The sequence below is a fragment of the Hylaeus volcanicus genome, chromosome 2 (genome assembly GCF_026283585.1).
Source record: "Hylaeus volcanicus isolate JK05 chromosome 2, UHH_iyHylVolc1.0_haploid, whole genome shotgun sequence".
Taxonomy (NCBI): Eukaryota; Metazoa; Arthropoda; class Insecta; order Hymenoptera; family Colletidae; genus Hylaeus; species Hylaeus volcanicus.
The window spans coordinates 17,920,181-17,934,259 of NC_071977.1; the positions used below are offsets into that span (position 1 = coordinate 17,920,181).

Here is a 14,079-nt window from a genome sequence, read left to right on the forward strand (position 1 = left end):
TCTCTCTCTCTCTCTCTCTCTCTCTCTCTCTCTCTCTCTCTCTCTTTATTTCATTGTTTTTCTGTCCCAACTTTTACTTCTCTTTCGTTTCGCCCCCAAACACCCACCCCTGATTATAAACGAACCACTTTTCTGCTTGGCTGTGCACATCGATCGATAAGTTTGCTAAACAAAAAAATAAAATAAAAGAAATCTCCTTCGCGATTGTTGCATCATTGATCCATGCGTGTTACTTATTCACGTGTACACGGAACGTTCGGAGTAAACGAGCATCGAATATCATTCTTTTCTACTCACTTGCACAGTCCCGCATCGTGCTTTGTAGATCACGCTTCGCGTGTGCCGAAGATCTCGTGTTTATGCGGCTGGGAACGGGTTGGGTGGTACATTCGTGGTATACGATAACGAAACCAGGACGAATGGGGCGATCATTCGATCCTCTGTAGCGTATGAAGCTCACGGGGCCTGTTAATGTTTCTTATAACGGGGACTTTTCATCTCTCACCTTCACAAACTTCCATCTAATGTGCACAGCTCTGACAATTATGTATATATATATATATATATATATATATATATATATATATATATATATGTATATATATTTCACCGTAGTGTTTTTCACCCTGACACTCACCCACACACAGTTTAGACGTGCTTTTAGTGGCGTTTGTACGTTGTGCTATTTTTCAATTCAATATATATATATATATATAAAATATATAAATATTTCTATACTCATATACATAGACGGTGTCTGATATAATACGTATATGTGTGTCTGTATATCTCTGTTTACACGCTGTACTCGTATATTACCCTACGTATCCATAGCTGCCGAGCTACCGCTGGCTCGCATCAGATTCAAAAGCACGGTGTAAACCATGGTACACCTGTTGAGTTATTTATTTTGTTCTCCACCGTGAGCCAGTGCTTTATATCCTCGCACGTGACAAACAGAGAATATAAGGCGCGCCTGGTGAGAAAAACGAAAAAAGAAATAAGTATAAACGCGGTAAATGAAAAAGTGATAAACGCCACGGTGCAAGCGTTAACGCTACTGAAGGCTCGGCAGTTTTTTTTTTCGCGCGGAGGTAGTTGGTTACTTCTCTTTAGGGACTAGGCAATAGTTAGCCTTGATCGTGTCTAGTGTCTGTCAATGTGCTCGACAATGCCGATTTGCTTTAAACGGGGCGAGTCAGCGAGATTCACGTGAGGGTGTGTGTGTGTGGGCAGTCTGCAGAAACAGGTCAGCGTTATGAGTATGAACTTGAGTGCCAAGCTGGACGAGCTGCAGCGGGGTGACCGCCAGCTGGAGACCACCGTCGCGCTCTGCGAGATCCGCACTCAGCTGCAGGAACTCACCAAGAGCGTAGAGTCTTGCCAGAGCGAGGTCAGCGAGGTGAAACGGGACATGGTCGCGATCAAGGTATTGTCGGTCTCGCGGTCTTATAATCGGGTCTGGACACTCCAGGGCCAAACAATAGAGAAACTGTGTACCCCGATTGAAGAAAATATGGCGACATCGGGGTAAAAGGAAAAGTAAAGCTTTGAACGTAATTAACCCTTTGCGTTCGATGCGATTTTCTGGCAGCGCGAACTAACATATGAGTTGTCACGCAAACCTTAGTGACAATTGAGAGTCGCCTCTCGAGTGCAAAGGGTTAACACTTTATCTACCGGGAGCCTTCTTATAGGATTTCTAATTCCAATGTTTACCGTCTAGAATTGGCTAACTGCGTATCCTCTTACAATGATCAATTTGGAGAAACAGATAGGGTTTTTAATATGTGTACTTTTTAATTGTATACACGAATTAGAGTACATTAATATCACTAGTTTACAAAAAAAAAAAGAAATGTAGATTCAATGCCACAACTTTTTTCTTATGTATTTTGGTCTACTACACTCGAAAATCGTAAGAAAACATTTCTCTATGGATAGGTTTCTATTATATGAATTTTTGAATTTGTTTTCGATTTCTTTCTGACATACGTTCACATTCTAGGCCATATCTCGAGTTAGAAACGTCCGATTGGGTCGCGCGGGACGCCATTTTAAACGTAATCGAATTTCCAACAATTGGTTTTGACATTATTTTCCAATCGGTTCAATAGTTTAAATATGTCGCTCAAAATTCATTTTTTACATTCTCACTTGGATTTTTTCCCGGACAATCTTGGCGATGTAAGTGACGAACACGGCGAAAGGTTTCACCAAGATATAAAAACTATTGAGCAACGCTATCAAGGATATTGGGATGAAAGAATGTTGGGAGACTACATTTGGTTCTTCATCAGAGAAACGAACCCAACGAATAACAGAAGACAAAGTAAAGGTCGAAATTATTTCTAATCGAAATTAATTAAATAAATGTTTCCTATATAAACAGGAAAAAAATACAAAAACAGAGTAAAATTGGAATTTTTGTACCTTTACTCAATTGTTCCTAACTCCGGTATTTATCCATAGACTTTCTTCAACAAAAGCTTGTTTTCTTCGTAAAAGTGCGATCTATACGTAAACAATAAGAAACTGGACATAATTTGACAATTTCTATTTTCCCATGCCAATGGAAGAAATATTCGTATTCTATTTTAGCCGAAACAATCAAAGTTTCTTATATATATTGGCTCGTAACACTTAAACTATTGATCCGATTGGAAAATAATGTAAAAACCAATTGTTAGAAATTCGATTACCTTCAAATGGCGTCTTGCGCGACTCAATCGGACGTTTCTAACTCGAGATATGGCCTAAAATGTAAAGGTATGTCAGAAAAAAATCGAAAAAATTTCAAAAATTCATATAATGGAAACCTATCCATAGAGAAATGTTTTCTTGCGATTTTCGAGTTTAGTAGGACAAAATACATAAGAAAAAAATTGTCGCATTGAATGTACATTTTGGCTGTAAACTAGTGTAGTTACACGCAAAGAGTTGAACGTCACGTCATCCATGTGTGGATAACAAGGATTTTTATTAACGAATTAAATAAATGAATTCTGAAGTTGAGGTGTTACAGAAAATAAATTTGGATAGGATTGGTAAATTTTAAAGAGGGTGGAAGAATTAGTACTACCGTAAATGTTAGGTTATATCATTTTTAATTGTATACAAACAAAATTTTAGCCTCGTAGACATTTTCACGATTATTAGCTTGGCATCAACGTGTTAATGTAGAAAATCTTTCAAGTTGGGAACTCTGTCTAAATAAGACGGTAGTTAAAGTGTTGATTTGGGATTGAGAAAAGGAAACAGACTTCTATTTCTTTTTTTTTAACATTGTTTTCACTGATACTTTTTGTTTAACAAGATATGTATCGTGACGTCACTCTTATGGAAATAACCTTTTACTTTAACGCGTTAAACGCTGGTCCCCATAGACCGGGACTGAACTTTTCGTTTAGGCTATGCCATTGACCCAATAACTGCTTTCCGTGGCTAAAAAGAAAAAAAATTGACGTCGTTTTTTAAAGACTTTCGTGGAATTGTCTACGTGCAAACAATAATGATGTTGATAATTAAGCTATTGTATTTTATGCAATCCATGATAGAAAAGAATGCAACAAATATATGCTAAACATAATGGAAAGGTATATGCATTTATGCAAAATGAAGTATTAATATTAGTATATTAATTAATAGAATATTCTACGCAATATATGTTATTATAAATGAATATATGTATTCTACATTATGTATAATTTTGGTATATTTTCCATATCAACGTACCCCACAATAAGTTTCGAAGTTTATTGATATGCTTCATGTTCAGGGGGTGAAAACTACCCTCGAATTTCTGAATAAAATGGGTATGTAAGTAAATTCCTCGAAAAATACTGGAAATGGAAATGTTGAATATGAAAGAAGTTTGGTTTCTAACGAACAATAACATCCTTTGAATGTAAATGGTGTCAAGGCATAGGTGGCACCACTATAGTTAATTATAATATATTGCTTTTTTATAAATATTTCTCGTAAAGCATGTTTTTACTGACTATAAACAATTCGATTTGAACAAATAAAACCAATAAGCACATATTTTTCCTAATTTTTCGATTTAGTCAAGAATAATTCAAAATATTTTTGATATTCTACATCATGTATAATTTTGGTATATTTCTCATATCAGTGTACTTCACAAATACATAAATTCCACGGTTTTTTAATAATCAAGATTTGGAGTGGTTCAAAACATACCTGTAATATCTGCTAAGTAAGCACCATCTTTGTCTAGATTGTTTTATAAAATGAAATCGAGCTTTTCTTAAAATATAATGTTTTTTTATTTATTGACTAATGTTGCTTGTAGGGAATGTTCAACTACGGTACGCAGGCATCGTTACAGTGGAGTAGTCTAAATGAAAAGTTCAACGCTGCTCTGCAGGGATTAAGGGCGCGGCGTTTAACGTGTTAAGAACTTTTTTAAAAACTGTTCTTACGGTAACCTTGCAATGAAAGTTAGACGAAAAGAATTATAGAACTTTTATCAAGAAAAGTTTCATAATATGAATATAAAACTATTATAGTACATTGTACATTCGTACATACACACATTGTCATGTTGGCTTCAGTTGGAGGGCGTTTTCCGGGCTGGAGTGTCCTGACCTGTTTATAAGATCGTGGTATCTGAAACGTTCAATAAACGAAACGCTTCCTCGATTCGTGATCCGCGAATTTCAATTCGAACTCTTGACACTAGAACGCCATATTTCATTTTTAGACACAGTAAAATAGAGGAATATTTTTATGTATAGAATAGCCAACTGTAAATTAGTAATTTTTACGAAGCCGCGTTTAAGTAGTTATGTGGTCGTTCAAAACGTCGTTTGAGTTTATTTTCTCTTAACTAATCTATCTGTTAAACATGAAACTTAAACGATAAGTTCAGCAATCGATACACTCCAAAGGATGTGAAGTTTTGCTGAGATAAACTAGGTGTGAATGTAATTAGAGTGCTACTTTTTATTAATGCTAAAATAATTCTGGTTTATAATATCTGCTATATTTAGGCATGACTAAAGTACTAACTACTTTGAATCATCATACAAAAATCAATATCCAAATACAATATTATCAATAGTTTCATGGAGTTATTAGTGTAATAACATTGTAATTAGTTACACACTTTAATAAAACATCATGAAGTTATCCATTAACTCTGGTTGACATGAAAATAATAATTACGTTGGAATAACAATCTTAAAATGGGAATGAAAGTTACATAAATGAAAAAAAGTAATGGATGGAATACATTATTTATTGGAATAAACGCAAATATACAAAAATGAACGAATTAAATATTTAAAAAAAAAAAACGAAATTAACAAATTACACACGTGGTAGTAATAAATTGATGGAATGTAATGGAATAAATTATTGAAATAAACGAAAATACACAAAAATGAACGAACTAAATATTTGAAAAGAATCAAAATAAATAAAATAAAGTAAATAAAATACAATATCACAAAATCAAATACCTAGCAAACACAGCAATAATTGTTACAAAATGGAAAAGCAATTTTATAAATTCACAAAATAAAGTTTATACTTAATCGAAACACTAGTGTCTAACTACCCCTGATGAAATTTCTCAACCAACTTTAGGTTTGACTTGTCATCAGTCGAGATCTTGATACCACAAACACTTTGTTGGGCAGGGGTGGGAATCTAAGTATCACTCTTTAGGAAAGACATAAACACGAGAAAGTAGACTGGAATACAGTGTACCCTAGCGTGGCATTCTAGGGTTAACGAGAAAATCGAAGAAGCGTGAAAGATAGATCGATAGTTGTCTGCAAACCATTACTTCGACGATTGCTTCGCGGAATTTTTATTCGATCCTTTGCATTATCGACGTACCGTTTAAGTGTCTGTATCTAGCCTGTCTTGAAATGAACTTCCTCTTTCTAAAGCGTATTTCCCAATCCCACGCAGCACGAACTAGATACAGTACAGCAGGTGAAAGAAGAGATAGAAGAGTTACGAGAATATGTGGATCGACTTGAAGAACACTCACATCGACGGAAACTTAGACTTTTGGAGCAGGTGATGGTTGTCTTTAAGATCAGAACATTTATTTTTTTGCCGTGCCACTATTATTTTGTACCGAGTGAAACGGTATCGCTTTCCATGGCTGTTTGTTTGTGTATTATTATCATTACCATAATTGTCATCATCATCATCGTCATGATTATTATTATTATTATTATTATTATTATTATTATTATTATTATTATTATTATTATTATTATTATTATTATTATGCTACAATTGTATTTAGTTTGTTGCGTTTGCTGTGTTACAATTATTCTAATTTGATAGTTTACGTTATGCATCTGATTGTATCTCTGCACGATTATCATTCGTTATAGCATATGATTTTATAGTAAATCGACAAGAGACACCGTAATAAACTATTATGACATTTTTTGGTGTTTTATTTCACCCTTCATCGATCTTATTCGCATGTTACATCATTTATATTTAGTTGAAAATGAATGTATTAATTATTTTATTTGAAACAGCTACTATGTTATTAGTTTTGATTAAAAGTTATTTTTGACACATGTTGGTGTTGTTAAATTTTGAATCGATACTCAGCAATGCACGTGATGCTTTCAGGGGCTAACACTTTTCCTGTCGTATGCAATACTGGCAGCAGTCTTAGGAATGTTGCAGTTTGGATACAACACTGGAGTTATTAATGCGCCGGAAGTGGTACGTTTCTTTTTTTTTTTTTTTGAAAATAAATTCTTAATATTCAGTGTTTAATTGTATCCTCATTAACAAATGAATGTATAATTAACAAATGACATAGTTCAGTCACTGTGTGATGAAAGGCCTTGCATCTATTTATTTCTTTTAAATTTCTTCTTAAATTAAAGGAAATTTAATTTCACTTGATATTTTAATTGATATATTTTGCTTTCCAACATAAACTTTAGTAAAAAATTTTGTCACAGTGAATTTCTTTAAAACTTATAATTGTATTACATGTTATTATTATTATTATATTGTTACTATGTACTGTTACATCGCAGGTTAATTATATTACAATTTTATTATGTATAATAATACTATACTAATCTGGATTACACTTATGTGTATTGAAAATCATACAACATTTGAACAGAAATTGGTTACTTTAAAATATCGTTTAGGTATAAAAAATTTAAATTAAAGCAAAAAGATTTCATGTCTATTTAGTAAGACTATTTTCCATTTTAAAGTACAATATCTTCAAAATTATTAATAAAATTAAAAAATGTTAAAAAAAAAGATTTGCAATCTTTTTGCTTTGATTTTATTTGCTACGTGCTCTACTTTGTGTAAACGTTAACTAACTAAAAGGAATCATTCTTTATCCACGAAGTGTTTCACCATTTATATTCTGCGTTTCTTTCAATTCAAAGATATTGATTCGCACAAATGTCTGTTTCAGAACATTGAAAATTTTATGAAAGACGTTTACAAGGACAGGTATGGAGAAGACATTTCCGACGACTCCGTGAAGAAATTGTATTCAGTGGCCGTAAGCATATTTGCGATTGGTGGTATGCTAGGTGGTTTTAGCGGAGGAATAATTGCCAACAGATTTGGCAGGTTTGTACGATAACGTTGCATTGTGTTTACGTGTGGGTTAATCTGAGCTAAATCGATCATTTTTAGCTTCGATATCAGAGATTTTGCTTAAATTGAAATCTGTTACAGTTCATCTGACAATAAAGGAAACTAATATCATCATTTTTGCTGCTTTTACAGAATTTTTATCTCTGTAAAGGTTAAGCGTACGAATTTTCCTTTTCCTTTATTTTATTCACCCAGGATTATCCTTATTAACTGTTTTGCTTTGTCCGAAATCATTTGAGCTACACAAAAATATTAAAACTATTAACAATATTTTTACATCGCGTAAACGAGTTCAGAGATAAAATCGAAAATTAGAAAGGACAATCCTTTACGATTAAAGCAGAAGAAATTAATGTTCGTTTTTTTAATAGTTGTAGAGTTGAAAGAACTCTTTTGCGAACGTATTTTTCATAGAAATTCTGAATACTGTCAACTTTTAGGGTCCGTATTTTTCAAACATTTTCGAAAGCAACAAAATGGCTACCTAAACTTCCCCTATTTTTTCACATGGACTGCAACACAGTTCAATTTGAGCAAGATCACTGACATCGAGTACAAAAGTGATCGATCTGGCGTGGAATGACCTGTGTAGCTAGGCTTGTATGCCAGATATTATCGGTAGCGCACAGTGCCGGATTAAGTTTTTGTACACCCTGGACTACAGGTATAGTGAAACTCCCAGCAATATTTTCAAAAGGAAAGAAAAAGATCAAGAACAATTTTAATTTATTTTCACGATAATTATAACTCAATTGTAACTCTCCAATCAAATCGGTTATATTTTAAATATGACTAAATCCGCAGTACTATGCTATTATAAGCGAATAAAGAAGTTCATTTACTATGCACTACATTTAAGTTGAAATAATTCATAAAAGTAGAAATGTTTAATTTGAACTCCTTCGTGAAAGCAGGAACATTCAAGTTGAAGCCATCCATAAAGTAAGATATTAGGGTTGAAATTATTCATGAAAGTAGAAATATTTAAATTGAAGTAGTTCATTAAAATTGCAATATCCAATTTCTTCACGAAAGCAGGAATATTGAAATAGACGTAATTCATACAAATAGGATTTCGAAAGATCAAATTGTTAATGAAATTAGAAATAAAATAATAAGGAATAAAATGATGCTAGTCTTGGTTTATTCTCATTTCAAAACAATAATAACAAATCTTTCTAAATTATACTTATACAAGCAGGAATATTCCAATTAAAATAATTCCTAAAAGTTGCAATATTAAAATTTGAAATCTCTTATGAAAGCAAGAATATTGAAGTTAAAGTCATTCATACGAGTAAGAATATTTAAATTGAATTTATTCACGAAAGTAGAAATACTAACGTTGAAGTTACATGTACAAGCAGGAATATTCAAATTAAAATAATTCATAAAAGTTGCAATATTAAAGGAGGGTTTTAAGAACTGCCCATTCTTGCCATCCCCTGGAAATGAAAAATTCATGCAGGATCATTTAGAGTGTCTCCCAAGGAACAAAAAATGTCGGTATCACTTTCCCGAGAAACGATGGGAAAGTTGTCAAACATACGTTCAAAGTATGAATGTGATGATAACGAAACTTACGTATATTCTACAATTCGTCGTCTTCTTCTTCGGATATCGAACCATCATCGAAATAAGTATTAAGGAATTCAGCAGGCAGATGAATTGAAGCTTGAAATCGAGCAAATCCAAAGTACCATATAATCATGGGTACATGGGAACAGCAACCAACAACGCGTACTGCGACTTTGCATCCACATGAGTGTGCAATTATGGCTTCCAGTGCTGTTTTACTTTTATCAATTAGTATATATGCAAAGTATTTTAAACTATTTGAATGTCGTGAATGCAGTTTCGTTTGAAGTAAAATGGCGTTAATTGGTTCCACATCAATCTGGTATTTTTTAAAATCAATATTGTATGATGGTACTGATCCTCACCATAAATATATTCCCGATACGTCGCGACAATGAGACGTTGCGATATAAACAAGAGTTAGATCCCAGAGCCAAAAAAGAAAACAGATCTGATTATTTTAGTTATAATATCTCTTTTCTCTGATCTTTTCTTTGACAACTTTCATTTAATCCTATGTAGCAATGATTATATACTTCCAGTTTGTTCCATTACTACCCTTAATTTATTAGTCAGTAAGATTTATTAGTTTCAATTCATGATTCTTATTAATCATTTTTAAGACGTTTCGATACTCTCGATTAAGTTACTTTGAACCGGGTATTTGATATTTTCCTTGCGGATCATGGCTTTCGATTTTCTGTAGTGGAAACTCGGAAACCATTAACAGTTGAACAAGTTAATAAATTGAAATTCATTAAAAAATATCAATATAATGTCGAAGTAATCGCAGAACGTATAAAAAGTCGTTAAATATTTCGAAGACGGTTCGATATTCGAAGAAGAAGACGACAAAATGTAAAATATACGTAAGTTCCGTTATCATCACATTCATACATTGAACGTATTTTTGACAACTTTCCCATCGTTTCTCGGGAAAGTGATACCGACATTTTTTGTTCCTTGGGAGACACTCTAAAAGATCCTGCATGAATTTTTCATTTCCAGGCGATGGCAAGAATGGGCATTTCTTAACACCCTCCTTTGAAATCTCTCATGAAAGCAAGAACATTGCTACGTATTAACGTTGAAGTTACTTACTCAAGCAGGAATATTTAAGCCGAAGTAATTCGTTAAAGTTGCAATATTAAAACCGAAGTCTTCCGTGAAAGTAGGAATTTGAAGAATGAGGTTACTAAAGAAGCTAAGAATAAAACAATAAATGGTAGAAAATTAATAGTTAGTTGTAGTTTATTTTCACTTCGAAACTGTACCACCGAATCTTTCTCAATTCCACCGAACAATATTTTTGACGTTGCATTCGGGTCATAAGTAAATTGTTATAGTATCATGGGTCAGTGTTCGAGCCGCAGGTCATAAGTAGCCGCCTCGTAGTGCATTATGCATACGCCCCGATTCATTGAATTGGCTCAAATTAATCAATGGATACCCTCTGGCTAAGGTATCTGTACCGTAGCCCCTAAAGCCCGTAGCTTGATCCGGCCCTGGTAGCGCGTAATGTTTGAATATTAAATCGTGAGACGTGCTGGTGGGTAACGAGCATTTAATCGATTACATCGCTCATGTTTTCTCGTTCACTCACAGAAAGGGGGGCTTACTGCTAAACAACGTGCTGGGCATCGTGGGGGCGTGCCTGATGGGTTGTACAAAGATTGCTCACTCATACGAAATGTTGTTCTTTGGACGGTTCATCATCGGTGTCAATTGTGGCTTAAACACCTCGTTGGTTCCCATGTACATATCGGAGATAGCACCACTGAACCTGAGAGGCGGCCTAGGCACGGTGAACCAGCTCGCTGTTACGGTGGGTCTCCTGGTCTCCCAGGTGCTGGGCATCGAGCAAATCCTTGGAACAAATGAGGGTTGGCCAGTTCTCTTAGGGCTAGCTATCTGCCCTGCCATTCTACAGTTACTGCTGCTTCCAGTTTGCCCTGAATCACCAAGGTAGACGGCTACGTAGCCATCATAGTAAATGTTAACTGCCTAATTATCGTTGTATCTACAGTATCGTATCTGTAGTATTGGATTATCTGAAAAGTCCATGTCCATTTTTGGTAGCTGATACAGGTCTGAATATATCGGAATGGTTGAAAACATTAATAAGACCATATGTTCATAACATTTTTGTTTTACTTTTGCGTGTAGAACACGCTGACAAAGTTTGGCCGGAAAAATCAAATGTGCCGCGTGTTAATTCAAATGTGCCTTTGAATTTTTCTCAAAAATTGGCACGAACTTTCTGGACAACCCAATACTATTAGGTGTAAAAAAGAGTTCTGTCAGATTTTTGCCCAAATTCGTTTATTTATCGTGGCAGCACCTGTAACTCGTCCCCAGAGGGATATGCTTCCCTCAAACATTTGGTTTTTTCTAATTAACGCTATAATTACATTTATAATGTATAGAACAAAATCAATTTTTATTATTTGTAACCATCAAGCAGACTCAATCGCGTTAACGTACATGGTCCGCTTGAGCAGAATTAAGTAGAACAGTTGGAAACTATAGAGACTTACATATATATATACATTCTACACCCACTGTATATATATACAGTGGGTGTAGAATGTATTCGTACATCCATCAATTTCCCAAAAATCTTTTGTGTGAAATAGTAGTTTAATGACTCCTTTTTTTATAATCAATGATATTCTACATATTCTCGGAAATCTCTAGAATATAGTTCAAACAACAATTACTAGTTTATATAATTAGCGAAATTAACAAGAAAATACAAAAAATTGGTAGAAATATAGAAGCAATAAATATTTGCACAGTTCTTATAACGAACAATTTACAGTAGAATTTGTAACATAAGCACAGCAGCTTATTGCTTCGTGGAAATTAGAAAACATTAAATTTCCAGTAAAAAAGACTTAAAAAATGCTCTAATAAAGGAATGAAAGAAGATCCCACCCCGAATAACATCGACATTTATGATAGTTAATTTAATGCCTAGAAGAGCTGCAGTAATTATAAAATCAAAAGGAAATCCCACAAAGTATTAATTATTTATAAATTAATGTAAATTTCGTTTGTTTTTTAAATGAATTTTTAAAAACTTAACACTTGTACGAATACTTATTGCTTCTGTATTTCTATCGATTCATTGTTTTTTCTTGTTGATTTCTCACTTATACAAAATACCTAACCTTTTCGTACTGTATCTATTCTAGAGATTTCCAAGAATATGTAGAATATCATTGATTATAAAAAAGATTGTTTATAAAAAAAGAAGTTAATAAATTACAATTTCACATATTTTCTTTGGAAATTGATCCGTGTACGAATACTTTCTACACCCACTGTATATACATAATATAATGTTTAATACATTATATAACATATATTATGTTTAATACATTATATAACATATATAATGTTTAATACATTATATAACATATATAATGTTTAATACATATAATATATGTTTATATATAAATAAACGTACTAAATTTCAAAAATTTACGTCAAGTACTTTACTTACGAAAAGATCATGAAAATTGCCTCGAAACTGGTAAAAATTGAAGAGCACCCCTCTTAACATTATGTTAATCAATCAATTGCAACAAATGCAGCTCTGGAAGCACCAATATTAAAAGGGTGTCGAATAATTTAAATTTTATATACTGAGTTGGACTCGGCGAAAATCGTGAACATAACTTAATTCTACACCTAATAATAATTTGTAGAGTCTCATGAAAACAATTTGCTCGGATATACGTTAACCCGTTTAAAATTGTTCGGGCACGGTGCTTAACGGTTTACGCCGTTTAATTTTATGTCCCAGATATTTGCTCATTACCAAACAGTGGGAGGAAGAAGCACGTAAAGCTTTGAGAAGGTTGAGAGCCAGTAACCAAGTGGAAGAAGACATTGAGGAAATGAGAGCCGAAGAACGAGCTCAACAAGCCGAGTCTCGAATATCGATGACAGAGCTCATATGTAGCCCAACGTTGAGAGCGCCTCTGGTTATTGGTGTGGTTATGCAACTTTCCCAACAGCTTTCAGGCATTAATGCTGTAAGTAGCGCGCACGCTATAAACTCGGGCGTGCATTACAGGCTATGAAATTTGTATTCGCCCCACGGACAACTTCTGTTGTTCAAGTCGCGAAACCGCGCACGATTCACGACGCCGGGGGATGTAATGGACCGTGAAATTGTCGTGTGTTTCAGGTATTTTACTATTCAACAAATTTGTTCACTAGTTCTGGTTTGACAGAGGAGAGTGCCAAGTTTGCAACCATTGGCATAGGTGCCATTATGGTTTGTATGACGTTAGTATCCATCCCGCTTATGGATAGAACAGGAAGACGTACACTGCACTTATACGGTCTTGGTGGCATGTTTATCTTTTCAATATTCATCACAATTTCTTTTCTCATAAAGGTAAGTTGTACTTTCAAGACCCCCCGTTTCAAGTGTACGCACACTGTCTTTTAATAGCAAACTAATATATCGATACGTCTACACGAAAATTTTTCGTAACTTATCGTCGCATACCATTTTCATATAAAGAGAGCGACAACTCTAATAATTAGAAAATAATATTAGTATTTTGCAATTAACCGTTCAGAAAGACCGCTTTACCGACGTAGAAAGTCTACGGGAATTAGATCGTCCTAGGACATTAATTACATCACACAGAGAACGTGGATTGTATATAGCTATGTCTTTGTGCTTTGTCACTTCATGCACCTTGGCGAAAGGTGTATCTAACACTTTGTTCACAGCTGGAGTGCAGCACTGCACCAACAGTGAGAATTGTCACCATTTTACGTATATAAACTTGCATTCGATAACTCATTTTACTTTATCCCAGACATTCATGTAACTTGTAA

At 34.0% G+C, this 14,079-nt stretch overlaps 1 protein-coding gene across 11 annotated transcripts in view; it reads left to right on the forward strand.

Annotated features, from left to right (window-relative positions):
- The window catches only part of LOC128872654 (glucose transporter type 1), a 102,515-nt gene that overhangs the window by 57,746 nt on the left and 30,690 nt on the right, over window positions 1–14,079 (forward strand). For 10 of the 11 annotated variants that reach the window (XM_054115550.1, XM_054115549.1, XM_054115552.1 and 7 more), the window contains 7 exons: window positions 1,237–1,429; window positions 5,944–6,054; window positions 6,631–6,726; window positions 7,451–7,611; window positions 10,822–11,181; window positions 13,028–13,259; window positions 13,415–13,627. In XM_054115550.1, coding sequence (XP_053971525.1) covers window positions 1,237–1,429; window positions 5,944–6,054; window positions 6,631–6,726; window positions 7,451–7,611; window positions 10,822–11,181; window positions 13,028–13,259; window positions 13,415–13,627 — 1,366 coding nt within the window. The remainder of the gene's footprint in view (window positions 1–1,236; window positions 1,430–5,943; window positions 6,055–6,630; window positions 6,727–7,450; window positions 7,612–10,821; window positions 11,182–13,027; window positions 13,260–13,414; window positions 13,628–14,079) is intronic. The other variant, XM_054115560.1, reaches the window with a different exon arrangement.